Source organism: Populus nigra, chromosome 11, assembly GCF_951802175.1.
Source record: "Populus nigra chromosome 11, ddPopNigr1.1, whole genome shotgun sequence".
NCBI classification, from domain to species: Eukaryota; Viridiplantae; Streptophyta; class Magnoliopsida; order Malpighiales; family Salicaceae; genus Populus; species Populus nigra.
In genome coordinates, this window is record NC_084862.1 from 3430972 (window position 1) to 3452738 (window position 21767).

General features: G+C 30.2%; 1 protein-coding gene and 1 long non-coding RNA gene across 2 annotated transcripts; one reads left to right on the top strand and one right to left on the bottom strand.

Annotated features, from left to right (window-relative positions):
• The first annotated feature begins 743 nt into the window (after window positions 1–743).
• Window positions 744–2009, top strand: LOC133668737 (uncharacterized). The gene is made up of 2 exons (XR_009833787.1): window positions 744–1553; window positions 1690–2009. It is a non-coding gene; the product is annotated as an uncharacterized LOC133668737 (long non-coding RNA).
• A 262-nt stretch (window positions 2010–2271) lies between these two features.
• Window positions 2272–6185, bottom strand: LOC133668736 (alpha-(1,4)-fucosyltransferase-like). Its single transcript, XM_062088716.1, has 3 exons — window positions 5394–6185; window positions 3402–3575; window positions 2272–3265 (listed from the first exon to the last, which is right to left on the bottom strand). The coding sequence occupies exons 1-3, from the start codon at window positions 5880–5882 to the stop codon at window positions 2699–2701; spliced, it is 1230 nt and encodes a 409-aa protein (XP_061944700.1). The 5' UTR covers window positions 5883–6185; the 3' UTR covers window positions 2272–2698.
• Between the last annotated feature and the right edge of the window lie 15582 nt (window positions 6186–21767).

The window sequence follows — 21767 nt, forward strand, 5'->3', positions numbered from 1 at the left end:
ATTTAATCAGATTTTTATAATGTTTTTATGGACAAATACAAGTTGAAGAAATGTTTTTGAGATATAAAAAAACTCTAACCCTCACTTCCTACCCCTTAAAAAAAAGGGTCTGGTGATTAGTAACGAGCATACCTATACTTTGTTTATTTTGAATCAGGTCTTCTAATTCATTTTTCCAACTTAAACATTTAGCTTTTATTTATATTTTTTTTTTTGAATAATTTTAAAAATTGACAATCATACCTGAATGAGTAGTTTTTTCATGATTTCATGAATTATTCAATGGAGCATCTTTTTACTTTAAACAGTTGGATTAACTATTGGTTAAAAAATAATCCAATTTGACAATCATTCCTTGATACTATTGTTATGTTTGCAAACGTATATATTGGAAGGACGCTTGACCTCCACCATTTTCTGGAAAGGATGAAAAATACCTGTAACAGTACTGCTTGATGTTCTCGTGATACAGTCTAGCCGTTAGGATGAAGGATTTTTATACCATTATATATAATTTTTTTTAATTTTCAATGAGATATTGATATTGATATTGATATACTAAGTGCTGTGGATTTTTCTAATTTTCACAGTTTGATTTCTTACCTTTAATCTTTATCAAATGAATTGTTTGTCTCTCAATACATCACAATAAAATAATTTGATAAATTAATGTTAGGAATTTGTTGGTATATCCATTAAAAGACAACATGGAATCCTGATCTTTACATGATTTTCACTATACTTTAGGTTGTTCATGATTTGCTGGTCGCTTCCTGTTTTCGCCCTGAATTTCATGCATCAACCTTTTCTTTTCTTTTCTTTTTCATAATGTAACAGCGGCGAGCCGAGGAAAACATGGGCAGCCGTTACTGTATTGACATCACTTATATCCCTGCTATATTGTGTTTCTTGGAGTTACCAAACAATGTCTACTGTGAGAGAAGGGAAGAAGAAAGAGAAGATAGCTACAGAGCCTGTCGCTAGTTCATGGAAAGAGAGAAAAGATCTTGCTGACAAAGAAGAAGGGGCCTTGGTAAAAGATATTGAAGATCTTAGAGCATGGGTACAAATCATTTAACCCCTTTTTTTAATTTTCTTATTTTTGTTTCATCTTCTTAAGTAGCAACACCAATTGTGTTGCTTCAAGGACAAGGCAGGGCAAAGGAACAGCTAAAGTGTTGACAGTGAGCAGTTTTTGAGCCATCACAGCAACCAGTACTGTTTCGAAATGATGAGCTAATTTTTGGAACAAGTAGCCTTTTTTCTCTTTTTTTCTTGTAAATAGTTTAAATTTTCACTCCCCACACGACAGTGAGGACAATGGAAGATAGAAAATACTTTAAATTTCATGCTTGTAGAACTTCAACCTCTGATTCGTTTCATGTTTTCTTTTCTCCAGAAAATAAAAACTTAAGCACTCTAATTATTTCTTTTTTCCACGACAGACTGACATGATTGACGCTATGAATGATGAGCAGTTGAAGGAATATCTGAAAAACAGACCTGAAGAATTAAAGACCGTGAAGATCCAAAAGAGCAAGCCCAGACAAAAGGTGAGAAGTTTTCTTTTTATTTACAGACACTGTGTTTCTAAACATGTTTCCTTGTTTTTAAGCTGTAAGAATTTGTAGCTTGTTTCTAAATTATCATTGCTTTTATTGATGATGATCATGGCTAGTGACAATTCAGGTTCAACGGCTCAGGAAGGCTAAATCTTCAGCTTCAATGGGAATAATGGCTTCAGTGTGGAAATTTCATAAAGAAGAACAATGAGGACTCTGTGAGACCTGATGTTTGAAAGGCTTCCAACTCAACACAATTGTATATGCACTAGCTTCTTCTTCACCATATGGTGGCAACTGATCATTTCCTTCTGTGTTTTTTTTTTTTTTTTGGTTATCCATGCTTGTTTGACAGTAAGGTATAGCTTGTGTCACAGAAAATAAGTAAAAAGCCACCACTTGTAGCAAAGCATCTTTGAGTATAGAACTTTAGGTGCTTCGCTCCAACTTCTAAAGCAAAACATATTGTATGTTCTTCGCTCATACTGGTGGTGTCAAGCACTACTAGGCCAGCGACTTGGAAGCAAACATATGCTGAATGATTTCTTATTCGGAGCAAGTTTTACCAATGTACCACCTCAACGCGTTAGCCAGCCATTTTTAACTGGCAACACTAAGCGCAGCACCAAAATCCAACTAACCACACACGCCGCTACATGGGACAAAACACACAACTCATTTGCTGAGTTGTGAAGTTATGATCAACCTGTTACCAAATAAACAAGTACTTCTGTTGATATAAACAATGCCAAATATGTTTTGCAACAGGAAAACTGGGAGAAAAAAAGAAAATAATTGGACAGGCTTTTCTAAATGAGCTGGTGTTTAGGTCAAGATTTTGTATGGGATAAGCCGAAAACTACAGATGAAAAGTCTGGCTCTATGTAATCTATGAGATCCATCAATCATACTACATACAAATCATACCACTTAAACCAGACAATTTCAACGAGGAAAATGATAATGGACTCACCCATTGAACATATATACCCTATCGTGTATTCCTGCTTTCTACAAAGGTCATTCTTGCTTGTGTAAACTAATACCAATGCATCCAATAGGAGCAACAAAATCATCGATCAACCATGACAGTTGGTGAAAGCAATCCAAACGAGATCAGAATTATCAGAATTCCACTAAGCTCTAGCATTTCTCCCTCCTTTCCGGCTAACAGCCTCACATAATCGGCAAGGCAGCGTGTCAAGGCTTGCTGCCCGAGTCTTTCCATAATTACCCAATACACCACATCTTCTCCATGCATGGTATTCAGCATAGGCTACAGGGTCATTAGCTAGGTCCTTGACATGAGAAGCCAATTCCTCCATGGAGTTAAATTTATTCCCATCTATTATTGAATGTGGAGGAACAAAGTCCAAAACATTGGGTGCGCCAAAGTATATTGGAACTGAACCAGAGTCTAAGGCATAAAATAGCTTTTCAGTCACGTAACTCTCTGTCCAGGTGTTTTCAATGGCAAGAACAAACTTATAATGAGACATGGCACAATGCAGATGATCCCACCATTTTGGTTTGAGACTGGCATCATTGGCACACTCAGGATAGAAAGAAAGGGCCTTGTCTAGCCCATCAACATTGTTCAAGCACTTGCCAAAGGAATGGTGAGGCAGCAAGCTGAGAAGGCTCTTAGCCAGCCGGTTTCTATCAGCAAGACAGCGTGACGAAGACCAATAAACAAGTGTATCCTTCGAAGAAGAAAAATAATGAAATCAACTGCTAGTTTCTTTACTGGCAATAACATAATTTCAATGGAAACTGAAAAACTAAAAGCTATCTAGCAAAAACAACAGAACAAGGAATGAGCATAAGCCCAACACTTACATTGTCCTTACGACGAGACACGTGATAATTTCGACCATTATGAAAGAGTGCACCAGCATATGTTGACTGAACATCATCTTCTGCATGATAGCTGATAAATAAATCCTCACGACCAGAGCGTTTCCTGCCGGCCTCGAGATCCATGTAAACACGAAGGGGATCCCCATTGCGCCTCTAACAAAACACGATAAAAATGGCCAATTTGAAGTAGGCTAAGAAAAACAATTGAACAAAATAGGGATGCACAAGTTACATGAAAAAACTAAACCAGGCTAACTGAGCAAACAACCAGAGGGGATCCAACATCTTGTGACAAGTAAAAAAATTGTAGCAGGGTGATCAACTCTTTTTCATTGTTAACAACAGAAAGAGTAATAATGACCACATGTCATTATCCAAAGATGTCGAAATTCCAGAATCCAGAGCACTGCCAGCTGCAGTACTGCTCGCCAATTCACCTAAATAGTTCTTCTGTGCAGCATATAGTATACAGCAGAATTTGCTCAATTTGGAATTTTACCCGCACTGTAATGAAAGGATGGCTTTTGCCTGTGCCTTCCATAACAGCCAACAAATACCTAATGAAGTATAACCCCAGAACTCCCTCTTTCATCTTCAAAAGCCAGCAGCTCTCAAAGAATTTATTTGTGCTTCATGACATTTGACCTAAGTGACACCCATAGCTTCATATATCTACTACCACAAAGTTCAAGATTGGAATCAGAGGAGCAACAAGTGAGTGTCAGATTCAGGATCTCTTTCACTGTGTCATTGCAGTGCCCACACAGCTATTTGTGCAGAAAAAGCATCTTCCTCCTTTCTTTCTAAAATCAGTTCTCTACAATTTTTGGAAGATGATAATAAAAAAAAAGAGAGACTGTTTTGGGGTGCCAAAAAGGTGTTCACCAAACACTCAAGCTAATCATTGCCGCAAAGCAGGAACGAACAGCCACTCAACTATTTCCTTGCAAAGCTAGCACTCATATGCATCACCTTCCCCATTGGTGTTTTTTTTATCATACTTTTCCCCACTGATGAAGTTCATGACTAGTAAAAACCCAAGCAGCCACCTGAGTGAGAAAAGGAGGCATCAAGAGAGAACTTTGGTATTCCAAATATCTCTCAAGGAAATCAATCTTCTCCTGTTTATCTTTACCTTTCAACAAAACTATATAAAGATTTTCTCACATCAAAATTCCCATTATTAGATATGAGCATTGCATTCTTATAAATAAGGCACTCTGCCCAAGTGTTTTTTCTGAGTCTATAGATGCCCATGGTTTGAATCATTTGATATTGATAACATCCCCCTAAAATGTTCCAAAGCAAAGACTTACACGCTTCCTCCTCAATCTATGAGAAGCAATCCAGATCAAATAAACTACAGAATAGACCTCCCTGAACATTACATGAGCTAGAAATATGGACACAAATATTGATGTGGACAACAGTGTTCCCAGATGCCAATCATACCATGTACAACTTATAGATTAATGGACTCAGAATGCCATCTTTAACAATAAAATTGTTCCAAACAATTTGCTGCAAAATCTGTCTAACTAGTCAATCCTCAAGCATCAGTTCTATGTTTATATCCAAAAACCAATTCCAATAGGCAATGTAGGAATCTTAGGTTCAACTTCAAATTCTATCATTGTATCAAAGAAATCAGCTACCAGTAAAAGGAGGGCACGGATATTTAGACCAAACAACAAAAATGTTTAAATAATATTATGAGCACAAAACCACATTTCTAAACACTACAAGATCTCATTCACTAATTACCGTATCCTCCCTATTTGATGCTCACCTATCATCACTTGATTATTAGAAACATAATCCTATATATCATTTAAGCAATACAAAATAAAAAAGGCGTCTATCTAAAAGTTTACACCACAGGTTTCTAACAACACATACATGTATGTATTGATTATAATTCCAAAAAACTGAAATCTCCAAACAAACAAATTTTGTTTCAAAACAAAATACCTGAAGTGGAGGAGTAGTTGTTTCAAACAACAAGGCATCAGGCTTGTCAGCAAGAACAGAAGACTTCGTCCACAAACAACTCAACCCACAACGACAAGAATATAAATTATCCAAATTGCCAGGAATCCAAGTCCACCCTTTAACCAAAACATTAACATGCTCCATCTTCAACTCACTACACCCCACATCACCATCAACAACTTGCAAAGAAGCAGACCCATTTGACCCCTTCGACCCAAAAGACCCCAAATTCTTGTGTTTCTCTCTAAACTGAACACAACCCACTTGAGAATCCCATTTCTTGAAAGCAACGAACAGATCAGTGAAAGGATCTGGTGTTGTTTTGACAGGAAAGTTTGGGTCTTTAACAGGTGAGGTAATTGAGGTTGTTATGGATGGAAATTCAAGAAAACCTGAGAAAAAAAGGATAAGGATTGTAAAGAACAGCATTAGTGTGATTGTGTAAGTGTTAAGGGGTTTTAATTGCATGATGAAACAGAATTGTCAACTGGGTCTATCTTCTCTTTCTCTACGGAGAGAAAGAGGAGATTTTTGGAGTTTTTGACTTAAAATGGGATCCTTTTCTTTCAGATTTTTTTTAGATCAGCAGTTTCTTCTGGTTTTAATACATCTGTTGTTCGTGAAGACAGAGGAGAATGAGAGTTGAAAATATACTAACATTACACAAAGATCAGTTAAAACCTGATTAACTAGTTTGGCCAAAGATGGATCTAGTCTTAAGTCTAGTCCACTCTGTTTTTTCGAACTTCCATTCTACTCTTTCGGTTGTTCTTAAATTTTCAATTATGATGGCTAATTTGACAGACGGCAAATGTTGTTCTGTTAAAAATAATTTCACGAAAATGTTTTTTTTTATGTTTATTTTCCTTAAAGTATTTTATTAGATAATTAGTTAACTTAATATGTTTCAACATAAAAAAAAATATTTTTGGCTAATAGAATTTTATAAAATAATTTATCAACTAACAACATTATCAATCATTTTAATCTTTAACACTCTATCACAATTATTATTATCTCACTGTAAACAATCCCTGATTATATTTATTTTTATTATTATTATTATTATTATCAACTACATTATTTCTATTATTCTTATTATTATTATTAATTTTATTTTTATCAAAATCAATTATTAGCTCTAAAATTTAACACTTTTTTCATCTTATTATTTAGCTTTTGATTTGTGTACTTGGAATCTTAATTAACCATTAAATTTTTAATTTTTTTTAATTTGATTTCTGATTTGGTTAATTTCAATCTTTACAATCACGTATCTTTTCAGTTTGGTTTTTAGTCTTAGATTTTTTCAATCAAGTCTCTAATTACCTATCAAACTTTAATATTTATGCAATCAAACTCTTGATTTGATCAAATTAACTCTTTAAAATTACAAATCTACCTCTAGACCTTTTCTTTCAATTAAAACATAAATTAACTTCAAATATCAATTTTTTCTTGCAATTAAGTTCTCAATAAAATTAATTAAAACTTCTAAAATTTATATTGAATCTTTACCTATTCAAATTTGTATTTCTTTACCCTAAATAAAAGTATTTTCACCAAATAGACCTTTGTCAATTAGAATTGAGTTGATGATTTTATCATTTTATATATTTTGATCCTCCAACTTTTTCATCTATCATTTTGGTTTTTAACCATCAGCTTAGACAATCTTCTAGGCTTTCCTCATATATATCCTCTTGTATTTTAGATTTTTTCTTTTATTTTTTCTTTTCTTGATTTTTATGGGGTAAAAAATGAGCAACAACATTACCATCTCAATTTAAAATTTAAAATTATTAAAAAAACTATAAAAAAAACATTTTAAAACTTAGGTAAAAAACTTTGAGGTTTGTCAAAACCCTCTAATGTGTATCTTGTATTATAATTTAATTAAAAACTAAAAAAAAATAGAAAACTTTAAACTTATAGTTTAGTCAACTTACTAGTTTATAGGCAAGCGCTAGGGTTAGATAAAAAAAACAATTGAACATAATAAAAAAAATATTCAAATTATAGAGAATTATTTGATATTATTATTAAACTCGGCTCAACAAGTCAACCTTGAAACTTCTCGATCTAATTTCTTGCCTAGCTTTATTTTAAAATTAAATCGTGGAGGCAAAAACCCAAGCCTGGGACCGATCCGGGTGGAGGCCAAAACCCGCTCGGGAATTGGCCCGGGAAAACCAGGTCGACCCGTGACCCGATCCACCCTGTCAAACCTGGGTGAGACCCGGTCAATTTTTTTTATTTTGACTGTCATTAAACGACGTTGTTTTTGGCTTTCTAAAATGCCAAAACACTGAAGACTGAAGAGTGAAGAAGAACGAAGCAAAATCAGTAGCCTAACTAATGTTACTCTTTGAAACCCAGCTGAGGAGTAGAGGAGCAGAGGACGTCTGGCCATTGATCGTTGTTGTTTCTCTACAAAAAAAGGTTTGAATCTCTTTCTTTCATTCTTTGTTTTCTTTATTCTTGGCCGTTTTCTCATTTCTGGCATCAATTTCAATTCAGAACTCTCAACTCCGCTGCCATCGAGCCCAATCACTGGAATTAATTTCAAGCACTGCCATAGATTCATTGTTCGTTGATTCATTCACAACCCAGTCACCTTAGGTATGTTTCTCTAGCTCGATTTTTGTCTTTTCTTCTGCCAGTCAACTCAATTTCTCTAGCGCGATTTCAACTTCTGCCAAAAAAATAAGAACCCTGTTGTGATGAACTCTAGAATGTTGTTACCGATTTTGCTGTTACTAAACTCTCTAGCCCGATTCATTGTTCATTGATTCTTTTGATGTTGTTACTGTGTTACCATTATTCGACAGTGAAAAATCATTGTGTGGAGGTGTCTAAAGATTGTAAGATTTAGCTTACAATTTGAAAATATATGTAAAGATTATGTTGTTTAATGTTTATGACTGTTTTATGAACAAGATTATGACCGTGTATTGTGTGGAATTGGATTGTTAGTTTGTTACAATTGTGTTGAATTACACGCCAAAAAAGGCTGCTAGTTTGTTAATTTTTTTTGCCTAATCAGATTTAGTGATTTACAGTAATGAACTTTTTTTCAGTGTATTTTGTTGAATCTGTATTATGTCTATTGCATTGAATAAAAACCATGGGGATGTCATTGTTAATTTCCTAAAGTATCAACTGAGTAGTCTTTTTCTGTTATATGTGATTAACAATGAGGCTGTCATTGTTAATCCAATAAATAGATTGCAAAGTGAGTTGGCTGTCATTGTTTGAAATGTAGATGTCATAAATGTTAATGATATTGAAGATGATTATGATGATGGAGTTTCAAAGGAGCATGCTAATGATTTATTAGGTTTTGACGAGATTAGCTCAATTCCATCGACATTTGATCCAAATTTTGCTCATATGGACACAGAAAAACTTAATGTGTTTATTCAACAAAAGAGAATGTGTTGTTGATTTAGAATTTATGTTGTTGGATGTTTTGTTTTAAATATTTTAGAATTTATGTGGTTGGATGTTTTGTTTTAAATATTTTAGAATTATATTTGGTTGTGTTTTGGATATTGAATTAAATTTATATTGTTGGTTTATAATTTAAATTTGGTATATGTAAGTGTTGCATTGCAACTAGTTATGTGGTTGATTTAGAATTTATGTTGTTGGATGTTTTATTTTAAATATTTTAGAATTTATGTGGTTGGATGTTTTGTTTTAAATATTTTAGAATTATATTTGGTTGTGTTTTGGATATTGAATTAAATTTATATTGTTGGTTTATAATTTAAATTTGGTATATGTAAGTGTTGCATTGCAACTAGTTATGTGTTTTTTTTTTTGTTTTTTTGGGTTGATCCGGGTCAACTTATCTGACCCGTGACCTGATCACTTGATCAGGTCGATGACCGAATCGGATTTCAAAACTATGCTAAAAACCAAAAAAAAGTCAGTGATCCTCTATGATGTCTTATAACTCGGTTCCGTTGTGAATGAATATGGGTTAATTTTGATGGCTAATTTGAGAGACGACAAATGTATTTTTTTATGTTTATTTTCCTTGAAGTATTTTATTAGATAATTAGTTAACTTAATATGTTTCAACATTAAAAAAAAATTAAATAAAATATTTTTGGCTAATAGAATTTTATAAAATAATTTATCACCTAACAACATTATCAATTAATCATTACCACTCATTTACAATTACTATTATCTCACTATAAACAATCTTTAATTATTATTATTATTATCATTATTATTATCACTCTCATCTACATTATTTCTATTATTCTTATTATTATTATCAATTTTATTCTTATCAAACTCAATTGTTAACTCTAAAATTTAACATTATTTTCATCTTATTATTTGATTTTTAATTTATGCACTTGAATATTAATTGACTATTAAACTTTTAATTTTTTAATTTAACCCCTGATTTAATCAATTTCAACCCTTACAATTACGTGCCTTTTTAGTTTGATTTTTGGTTTAGGATTTCTTCAATCAAGTTCCTAATTACCTATTAAATTTTAATATTTATGCAATTAAACTCATGATTTGATCAAATTAACTCTTACAAATCTACCTCCAGACTTTTTTTTTCAATTAAAACCTAATTTGACTTAAAATATTAATTTTTCTTGCAATTAAGTTCTCAATAAAATTAATTAAGACTTTTTAAATCCTATTGAATCTTTATCTATCCAAATTTTTATTTCTTTACCCTAAATAAAATTATTTTCACCAAATAGACCCTTTGTCAATTAGAATTGAGTAGATGATTTTGTCATTTTATATATTTTGACCAGTTTGGACAATCTTTCAGACTTTCTTCATGTATATCCTTTTGTTTTTTGAATTTTTTTATTTTATGTTTTCTTTTCTTGATTTTTTATGGGGTAAAAAATGAGTAACAACATTACCATCTCAATTTAAAATTTTATATTATTAAAAAACTATAAAAAATATTTTAAAACTCAAATAAAAATTAAAAACCTTGTGAGGTTTGTCAAAGCCCTCTAATGTGTATCTTGTATTATAATTTAATTAAAAACTAAATAAGAATAGGAAAATTTAAACTTATAATAGTTTAGTCACCTTACTAGTTTATAGGCAAGTGTTATTAAACTTAGTCCAACATGTTAACTTTGAAACCTTTCAATCTAACTTCTTATCTAACTCTATTTTAAAATTAAATCTTATAGGAGTTGTCATGATATAATCCAGTCAATGTGGCCAGTTCAAAGGCAACCTAGTTAACCAATAGAAAAATTCTAAGAAAAAAATTTAGAAAAAAAGGATGAAATTGACAGAAAAAACCTCCCAACCCAACTTCTTACCTATCTCAAATTGAAAATTAAATCATATAAGAGTTGTCTTGACATGACCAAATCAATTTGGCCAGTCTAAAGGTAATACAATCGATAGGTAAAAATAGTATGATGATGAAATTGAAAGAAAAAACTATTGACTTACCCTCTTGCTTAGCACGAATTTAAAATTAAATTGTGTGGAAGTTGCTTTAATATAATTTAGTTTACTTGATTGGTTCAAAGATAACTCGGATAATACTTAAAAAAATCTGAGTATGAAATTTAAAAAAAATTGAAAAAAAAGGGCTATTTGAAAGAAAAAGGAGTTTTAACGGTGAAGCTCCGAAAAGAATCTCAGGTTCTTAGATGTAGAAGATAATGTTAGTTTTGTACATAAGCCACCGATGATTAATTAGCCCAAATCTAAACTTACAGTACATTATGAGTTAAAAACTCTTCGAAAACCTATCTTATACAATTTATAAAATAAAATTTAGTTTATTTTTTAAATTATTTTAGGAAGAAACTATCCTAAAAACACCTTAAATATTGCTACTTGCACAGGCTCTAGAGTTGTGAAACTACGTGTGCTTTTATATATATATATATATATATATATATATATATATAAAATTGTGGTTTAAAATATATATTAAAATAATATTTTTTATTTTAAAAAAATTATTTTTGAATTAAACATATTAAAATGATATGAAAATATAAAAAATAAATTTTAAATAAATTGTTTTAAAATATAATTTTAACCAAGCTCCAAAAAACGTAGTAATTCCCTAATAGTGAAGCAATTAGTTATTATGGCACTACTTCACAATTAAATATTATATTTGAAAACCATCTCAATAAAAAGAAGTTTAAGTAATCTTACAAAAGTTTTTATATTAATTCTCTTCTAACACCTTCACTTCGATGCAGACAAATTATCATAAAAAACATACGTGTCACATTTGATTGATGACCAAGATCAAGCAAATAGTCTAATTGAAAAAAGAAAAAACAAAAGGGATCCTCGTCTAGAAAGGATGAAGATAAAAGCATAGTTTTTAGATTCAGTTCGAGTATCAAGTTTTGATCGAATTATTAGGTTAATAATTTTTTAAAATTAAAATGATATTATTTTAGTAAAAAATAAATTTAATAAGTTACAACCATGTTTTTTACCGGGTCATGCCGGGTTGCTAGGTCTTACTGAATTTTTTTTATTATTATTTTTTTTAACTCAATTCGGTTTCAATTATAGATCAACTCGTTGGTCAGCTAAATTTTAAAACTATGAATGAGGCAGCAAAATCTTTTCCACTCATGGACATATAAAATAATAAACTCTCCTTAATTAAAGACTTCGTTTATTGTTAGAGAATTTATATAAAATTATTTTAAAATTCTGATTCAACAATTTAAATTTTTAAATTAGTATAATTTTTTTTTAATATAACATAGTAAAAACAAATGTTAGAAAATTAACATAATCTCATTTTTAGGGTGTAATTTAAGGGGATATCCTAAGAGCCTTTATTGTCAAATCGCCCCAAACTGATACAGACAATTATCATATGAAAAATACAAAGATTACAGTTTTACATTTGATAGATCATCGATAAGATCAAGCAATCTAATACGAAAATAAATGGATTATTATCCAGAAAGGACGACAGATGAGACAAAATGTTTTTAACTCGTGGACAACTACGGTAATAAAATCTTTTTTTTATTAAAACCTTTAAATTTATTTGTTTTTATTGTTTAAAAATATTTTTTAAAAATTAAATTTGTATTTTATTTTTTTATTTACTTTAAATTAATTTTTTTTTTATATTTTCGAATCTTTTTAATATACTGATGTTAAAAATAAATTTTAAAAAATATTATTTTAATGCGTTTCCAAACAAAAAATATTTTAAAAAGTAATAACTATCACAATATTAAACAAGCTATTTGTCAATTATTATTATTATGTTATGATAGTAAAAACTTTGAATTTATCATCCTTATTTTTTCTAATTAAATTATTAAAGAATAGTTATGCATATATACTAGTTTTAAATTGAAAACATTTTCACTTGAGTGATATGTTAAGTAATTAATTAATATTCACTTGTTATGAATTTTTTATCTAATAATTTAAATTTTTTGATTGAAATAATTATTTAATATGATATTATAGATATAATAACTAAATAGTCATGATTTTTAATTTTATTAATTTTATTTTTTCAATTAAATTAATAAAATTAAATATAAGATAATAGTAAAGACTCAGAAGTTTAAAAAAACTTTTTTATTTAAAGATATATATTGAAAAAGTTGATATAAAATTATTATATAATAAATTTTTGAGTTGGTATGATTAATTATTTAATATACCGAGAGACACCAAATAATTGGTATTAATAAATTAATAAAACTAAAAATAATATAAAAAACCAGTTGAGAGATGGTGCAGGAGATGGCTGTGAAAGGGAAATGCAATCTTCGTATCAGCAGGCAATCTTTGTAGGTCCCCATGCTAATGTCTGGACCTGTGCACAGTCAAGAGTCCCCCACTTCGTACCATGCATCGCCATAAATGGACGGCTTCAATGATCTTGAACTCATTATCATAATTTTATTGTTGGAAAATAATTCAACTAGCTAATTGGTCTGTATCCGATCTAGTTTAATTTATAGGTATCAACGATGATCTAATCCAAAATCTTAAAACTTTAGAGATAGATTTAATAATTAAAAAGATTTACACTTTTTTAACCTTTTGAATTACGATCTTAGAATTAAAATTTAAAAATATTGTGTGCTCTTAAAGTCTAACAAAAGAGAGACTTTATAAGTAAATCCACAGTCAAAAAATTAAAATACAAAAACAGAATTGCTGATGAAAAATATTTTATTATTATTTACCGATATAAAATGCAATGAGAAATCTTTATTAGTAATTTCCAATGAAAATAAAGATGAAATAAAGATATTTCATCAATAATTTCACTGACCTTTCAGACATTATAAATCATCGACAAAATTCTTATCGGTGCTTTCAAAAGAAATTATAACCCAACAGTTCCCCCCACTTCTTCATCTTCTACTTTTTCTTCTTCAATTCAATTCAAACCTTAACCCTAATTTTTTTAAATATTTGACAACCCCCCTCTAAAATCCACCCACCCAACTTGTTAACCTCAAGACAACATCCTTTCATTAGTTCTATTTTTTATCAAGCTTTACTTCATCAAATAAGAAAACCCACCTGTTTTTGTTGTAACACCTATTTATGTTCAAAGTTAATTTATTCAAAACTTGTTTATTGAATTTGTAGTTATGATATGTATTTAAGTGTTTTACTTGTTTTATAATGATAATTTTGTTGTATTAATGTATGATTTGTAATTTAGAGTTTGTTTGGGATTTACAGGAAATGGAATTAATTTATCACTTGATGAAATTGAGTGTGATTTTGTAACTTCAGTTGGATAGAATTGAAGAAATTATAGGTAATTTAATGGGTACCAATTATTTTTTTTCAAATTTTATGATTAAGTTCAAAATTTGGGTTCTTTGGATTTCCTAAGCTATATGGGGATTCTTTTAGCAATTTAAAATAATTCAGAAAAAATTGATGTTATATTTTTGTTTGATTATTAAACAAATTGGTGTGAAATTGCTTTTAGATTATTACTAATGGGTTTTATGTATGGTATACACAATAGGCAATTCACTTTTTCTAAAGGTATCATGCCTCCAAACAATCTTAGTAGGGGATTCAAAACTCATCACTCTTATTATAGCCAATCAAGCAGGACCAATCAACTTAACAATAAAACCAAATCTCTCCCACACGATTAAGGTATCAAGCACTTTGTGTCTTCGTTTTTGTTATTGTTTTTTTTTAGAACCAACTGTTTGATATATTGCTCGTGTGAAAATTTATTTTAGGTTTAATAAGCTTTTAATATATGAAAATTGAGTGCGATTTGTATTCAGAATTCCTCATCTTTTACGTGTCTCCTTCTATGTCAATATCATTGTTTAAGCATGCATTCCTACTTTAATATGTCTATTTAATGAAGATTATTAACTTTATGAATGAATTCTACTAAGAGGTGCAATTGAATATTAGTTGAGAATGAATGAAATTAACGTGCAACCTTATTTTTAGCATGTTATTGTTATGCTTTTATATTTCAGTTCAGTTTGTTGATATAAATATAACTGGATCCATGTTGTTGTTCATGATTTTGGGTAGAGTAATTGTTGTGGTTGGGGATTATAAGATACAAAAAAATAAAAAATATTGTAATATTTGATGGAATCATTGGCAAAAAAATTCTATTAAAAGACTAAATAGTGATGAAATTGCCAACAAAATCTTTGACGAATAACGAGATACTTTTTAATGATGTTTTTCCTTTGGCAACTCAATTACCCATGGAATTTTACCTAAATTCCAATGGAATATTTTATCAGTGTTTTCTAATTTTCTAGTAGTGGTGCTCCATAACTTGCATAATTTTACCATTATTTTATATTGAATTTAAAAAATGACATCTAAAAATTAAAAAATTAAAAGGATTGAATTTTACTTCATATCATGATATTGAAACATGTTTTTTTCAATCACAAACCACCTCTTTAGTTTCTTTAAAGAAATCATTTTTGTTTAAGTAATTAGTATGCACAAAGCTTCTTTTTTTTTTTTAGAAACAAATATCTTATTTTCAGAAATCAAATCTATGTTCCATTCAATAAGTGTGTAAACTTCATTTCAATTTTTTATCATATATTTTATACATTAGTAATTTATGTATATAATTTCTTCTTGCATTTGAAATATAGAAGCTTGATTTAAGTAGTGAATACTTTGACCAAAAAAAAGGGGGCAGAAAACAACTATATATACTGATTATACATTTTAATTAAGCAATGCTTGTTTTTATTGTTTTCTCTTTGTCGTACAATGGCTTCTAGATCAACTTCGATATGATTGTATTTTATGTATGGATTGAAAAGGATGACAACTAAAATGAGGTATGGTTGCTTTTGTTAGGGTTTCAAAGATTTTATGTGCATTCAAATCCCATAAAAATGGATCACGAAACTTGGTTCATCTCTTAGGGTTCATTTGTGTGTACAATATTAGATATGTGTTTGTATTCTAGATGAATTTCCATGAACTCTGAATATGCTTATTCCTTCGTGGCCCATAACAAGTTGCTCTCCTTGTTATGTAGGACTTCTCTGTATATCTTATCTAATTCTTGATAGAAAGCACACTTCCCAATTCAAGCTTATAGGTTTATATTGCATGGTATTAGTTTTATATATATATATATATATATATATATATATATATATATATATATATATATATATATAAAAGGGGATTCTTCTCTTCCTAACCAATATAGGATACATTATATACATTAACAACTTCCCTCAAACTTAAAGTGGTAAAATGAAGACCAACTTGAGCTCGAAAACTAAATTTTAAAGACAATCATAAGGACATGCCTTAGTGTAGATATTAACAATCTGGTTAGTAGATGAAACTGAGAATAATCTAATAGTTTCATGGGTAAGATGGTGTTGCACAAAGTGACAGTCAATCTTAGAGAGTGTATGGTAGTGTGATAGCGGTTACTTTTCAAATAACTTTTTGTGTCGAAATGCATGCCAATGATTTTTTTTATTTTTTAAAAATTATTTTTGACATCAACACATCAAAATGATCCAAAACATACAAACCATAATAAATTTTAGCAAAAAAAAAATTTTGAATTTTTTAGGAACGCGGTTTGCACCGCGTTCCCAAACATATTTTTAATGTATTTTGCGTGTTCATAGAATTTATCATTGTGAGCAATCTAAATAGAACTTTGATTATCACAGTTGATGATAATTGCAGTAAAATGAATGACATCTATGTCTTTAAGTAACCAACGAAGCCAAAAAAAAAGTTGTATCAGCAAGGGCCTGATACTCAGCTTTTTTATTAGATCGAGCAATAACTATTTGATTCTTATTGTGTAAATACATAAAAGAATCACCTAAAAAGAAACAATAGCCAGTGATGGATCTATGATCAGTAAGGTCACCTACCCAATCTGCATCTAAGTAAGCATGAAGTTCAAACGACGAGTGGGCAAAGAAATGGAGACCATGAAACAATGTCCCCTTAATATATTTAAGAATATGAAGCATGACTATATAATAAGGTATACTATAATCATATCGGAGGCACTTTCCAAAAGTAAAAGCATTTTTAGATAGCAACATAACCTAGTTGAGGGACCATACTAATGATCTTAACCATTACCTACTTGCCCCTTCATTTCTTTATATGAAAGGACTTGTCTTATAAAGTACCTTTCACAGGCCTTTTTGGCCTAGTATAAAAGGAAAAGAACTAAGAGATGGAAGCCCATTATCAATATTGTTGATAATCATATAGTAGTATCTGAATATAGTAAACATTGGCTCCATATTAAAGATCCCCAACAGTTTCTTGAAAGTACAAAGGTAGGTCCACCTATTGGGGTAGAGCTAGACGAGACTCGGGTTATTGTAACAAAATACATCCTTTATAAACCCTTGCAAGGAAAACATACCTAAACTCATACATACACATGAAGGCAATAATGATAAAGTTACCCCCAACAAGTTTGTTGGTGACCTAGGTAACCCGATCATCCAACTCAAGCATTAGTATCGTGAAGTCTCTTGGTTACTTAAAGTTTGCAAATAACACTTTCTCATAAGATATTGTGCTTTGCTCCTTATCATGAGGAGCCCTAGGTATTCTTATTTGTCCCCTGAGGTCTGCAACCTCTCTAAGGATAATCTCATCTTCTCTTCCAGTAGAGAAGGGATGAGCTAGATCACTCTATGATCTAGGGCCTATTATAATGGCAATTGACCCCTAACGGGCAATCTTAATTTTAGGATTGAAACTGAAATTTCCCTCAAATGAAACAATCTTGATATTTCTAGAACTCATTTTTTAAAAAGAAAAAAATAGGACAAAGGAAAAATAAGATAAAATGTTTTTATGTTTACCTAGAAGAAAACATTTCTTTAAACGACTAAGAGACTTGATCTTCTCATTTAGGGCTCATGTTACAGAAAGCTTAGATAATGTTTTTGGAAGAAAAAAAAAAGAAATTGAAAGAGAATATAGTTTAAATAGGCCATCGTTTCTCACTTCTACTAATGAATGAAAGACATGTGGCTCATCTTCATAACACTAAGTAGGATAAGTGTTTATTACTTAGATTGCATGCCGCTAAGTGGTCTTTTCAAAGAGATTTGTGACTAGCCTCTAACATTAGTTGCAATCAATATAGGGAGGCATCGTATTTCTAGGGAAGACATAATGAATATAACCAGTTGATTTCCTTAAGGTTTTTCAGTCCTTTCACATAGAATGCATAAAAACTTGGGGGGTAATTAACGAATTAATATCCTTGAATTCAATTACACGTTGAGCCCGAGCGAACATAGGTATGGCAGCTTACTATAGACCCATCGCTCATGGGCTTGGCAATATGTAAAGTGTGAAGGGCTAAAAGTCTAGAGATTATTATAGACCCAATGTTGAGCCATAAGGCTTTAGTTATTCTTATAACTTTTAAATAAAATGTTAATGTCAAGAATATTCACCTCCTTACACCTTTAGGTATAAAAGTATTCTAAGAGCCTACCATGTTTTTATTTTTAATAATAATATGTAAATGATATTTGTCCTATATTAATGATGTGTAAGAAGTATTTTTTATTTATTAATATTATCAAGAAGAAATAATTTTTCATCCCTTCCATTTCAGCAAAATATATCACAAGGTTGAATGGCAAATCATTTATTAAAGCATGACATATATTTTGATATTAATTGTTTAGATATGTTCTCGTTGTTAAAACTAAAAGTGTTAAAAAAGATTTTATAAAAAGATATTAGCACTCTGCTTAAAATACTAGATTATATAATTAAATTAAATTATTTTTCAAGTATTTGTATTGCTTATAGAATTTTATTGACAAGTACCTTCAACATTTGCGACAGCTAAAAGATATGTTTCAAAATTAAAATTAATTAAATCTTATTTAAGGACAACAATGTTACAGGAAAGATTAAATAGATTGGCTATATTATCTATAGAGAAGGATCCATTAGCAAAACTCGATTTTAAAATTTTGATTAACCGATTAGCATCTTAAAAAGCAAGAAAAATTGTTTAAAAAATAATAAAAAGATATTTCTTAAATATTTTAAAATATCCTATTTATAATTTTATCTAAGATTTTTCTGATTCTGATCTCCTAACAATTATTTTCTCTCAAAAAGTGGATAGAACCCCATTTATGTTGTTAATTAATAAACATAATTTCAATTTGTTTTTCTTCGGAAGAAGTTTATAGGGTAGATGTATGTCAGGGGTTCGTAGAGGTTGAAAGATAGAAAATTTGGCCTTTGCAACCTAAAAAAATTCAATAAACTTTTCTCTCGGCCCATACTCTAATTCTGATCCATCTCCCCGTGCAGTGTTCAATAATTGCAGTGGATCACTTGCAAAGTATGTGCATTAATTGCAGGCAATTTTTTATTTTTTTTTTTAATTTTTGAAAGGGATTGCAAAGAATGTTCTTTATTTATAGGAAATTCATCCACGAGAAGGGAAAAAAATCAGTCACCTAACTTGGAAAACTTTCTTTTCTTCCCATACACTAACGACATTCATGACCAAAAGTTGTCTTCGTCATTCTTCTTCCTCATCTGTATACATGATGTAAGAGAAAGATATGCTACAGAAATGGAGCCAATATATAATCAGTTCTGACAGCTTGATGTTAAGCTACATGTGCTTGTACAGTGACAATGATTGGTAGTCACTAGCTCATAATATATATATATATATATATATATATATATATATATATATATATATATAATGAGATTCATTTTCCAATTTCTCTCTATTTAATTGACACTTCAATAATAATGGGATAAAATTGGTTCTTTTGGCGATTCATTGTTAGCGTTTTGTGTTTGGGTGCATTTTAAAAACATATTTAGCTTAAAAAATTATTAAATTTATATTTTCTTAGTATTTTTTTGTTATTTATATCAGTAACATTAGAACAAAAACTTTATTATTTTCATGTTTCGGAAGGTTTGTCTTCACATATAGTTAGTGGGGTATGGAAGTTTCAGTTGCCAAGTCACGAACACCATGTGAAACGAAGACATACAACGCATGCAGTACTTGGGCAATTGAAGGAGAACAGATACATTAATGGAGGGCACAATCATACGTCTCTCTCCCTGCAAATGCATGTGTTTTATATGTGGCTTTGAGTGGACATCAGGACTTGAGAAGTCCACGTTGAGCACATATCTCTACTACGGACGTACCATATCTTTTATGATAAAATGGGCGCACATCTAGCTATCCCTGGCTCTATATATAAATATTCGCCACCCCTACATTTTCATAATCCAACTCAAATGCAGTTGTTAGCCTTTTCTACCTTCTGTATAACATCACTGTCTCTCTTAAGTTAGATCTCTTCTGATGCCAAAGAAAGCGGAGAACGGAGGAGGAGGAGGAGGAAGAGCTCGGAAAGGGCACTTTGTGGTCTATGTGGGCAGTGAAATGAAAAGGTTCGTCGTTCCCACATCTTACTTGAAGAATCCTGTCTTCCTGCAATTGCTAGATAAATCTGCAGAGGAATATGGATTTGATAACAGAAATGGAATAGTTTTGCCTTGTGATGAATCCACTTTCAAAAGTCTCACTGCCTTCTTGGCGAAGCATTAATTACTCGTAGTATATGAGTTTTGTGTTTGTGTTTGCAAATGTAATTAAGTGGCGACTTGTCTGTAAATATAACACCTATTGAGAATGTTTCTAATTGTTCATCAGTCGTCAGTGTTATGTGATTAAACGATCATCAACGTTTTTTTTTCTTAATGAAAATCGATCAGAATTTTATTAACTGAATAAGCCATCAAGTGGCTAATAAAAGTATACATCAATACAAGTGATGAGTTAACTTTTTGTTAAGAATTTTATAAATAAAAATCTTTTTAAATCATATAGTTCTTGCAAATATATCATATTCAAGATACTTGGATGTTAAATATAAGATGATGTAGGTGTAATAAACATATATCAGATAACCAGTCAAGTCTAAAATCACGTGGATCTAGTCAATATGTCAGATTCAGGATACTTGAACTTGACAATTCATCAAGTCCAAGATAATATGAGTCTGACAAACATATTAGACCTAAGACACTTAGACATTATTAAATTTTAAAACTTTATGCTTAATCCTAGATAATCCTTTACAATATAAGTTTTAAAGACATAATAAGTTGTCATGCCTCTCCATCTAGAATAATTATTCATATTAAGCTAATGAATTCTCTATACTTATAGGTGTATATAAGATCTTTTAAGGAATCTAACATATTTATTATCTTATTAATAATATGTAAGAGGTATCTATCTCCCATTAATATTACAGAAAATAGAGAACTTTTCAAATTTTTCTTTTTATAAAAACGACAAGATTCAGAGTGTATAAATAACTCATAAACTATCCAGGTAAAGAATTCACAACTTCTTATTTCTTAAGATAAAAATACTTAAATTTCAAAACATTAATAAATTTAAAACTCAAAAATAAACATTTTTATTCGTTTAACCTCTTACTAATATATCCTGAAATCATCAACAACAGAACAAAAGTTGGCAGAAACCACAACCATTGTTGTTATTGATGTGAAGGAAAGGAAAGGTCTTGTCCTCTGGGTTAACAAATAAGGCAAAGGAGGCGGCTTGTGATTGAATCCTACTGGTTTAAAATGGGCTGCGTGATTTTTATTTCAACGCCCTTCATCTCGATTTTAAGATTTCAAAGTAATGAACTATTTGTATTTATTGGGGTTTTTTTTCTTCTTCTTCTTTGTGATTGAACTATTCTGCGTGATATATTTGTATTTATTTGGTTTAAAATGGTATTGCTTTTGATTATTTAATAT

Bases quoted from the DNA above. Each gene is read 5' to 3' on its own strand.
- LOC133668736 (XM_062088716.1), bottom strand. From the start codon at position 5,882: ATGCAATTAAAACCCCTTAACACTTACACAATCACACTAATGCTGTTC. The intron at 3,576-5,393 runs GTATTTTGTTTT...GTGTTTTGTTAG, and splicing joins CAACTACTCCTCCACTTCAG to AGGCGCAATGGGGATCCCCT. The intron at 3,266-3,401 runs GTAAGTGTTGGG...TCTTCTTCGAAG, and splicing joins TGTCTCGTCGTAAGGACAAT to GATACACTTGTTTATTGGTC.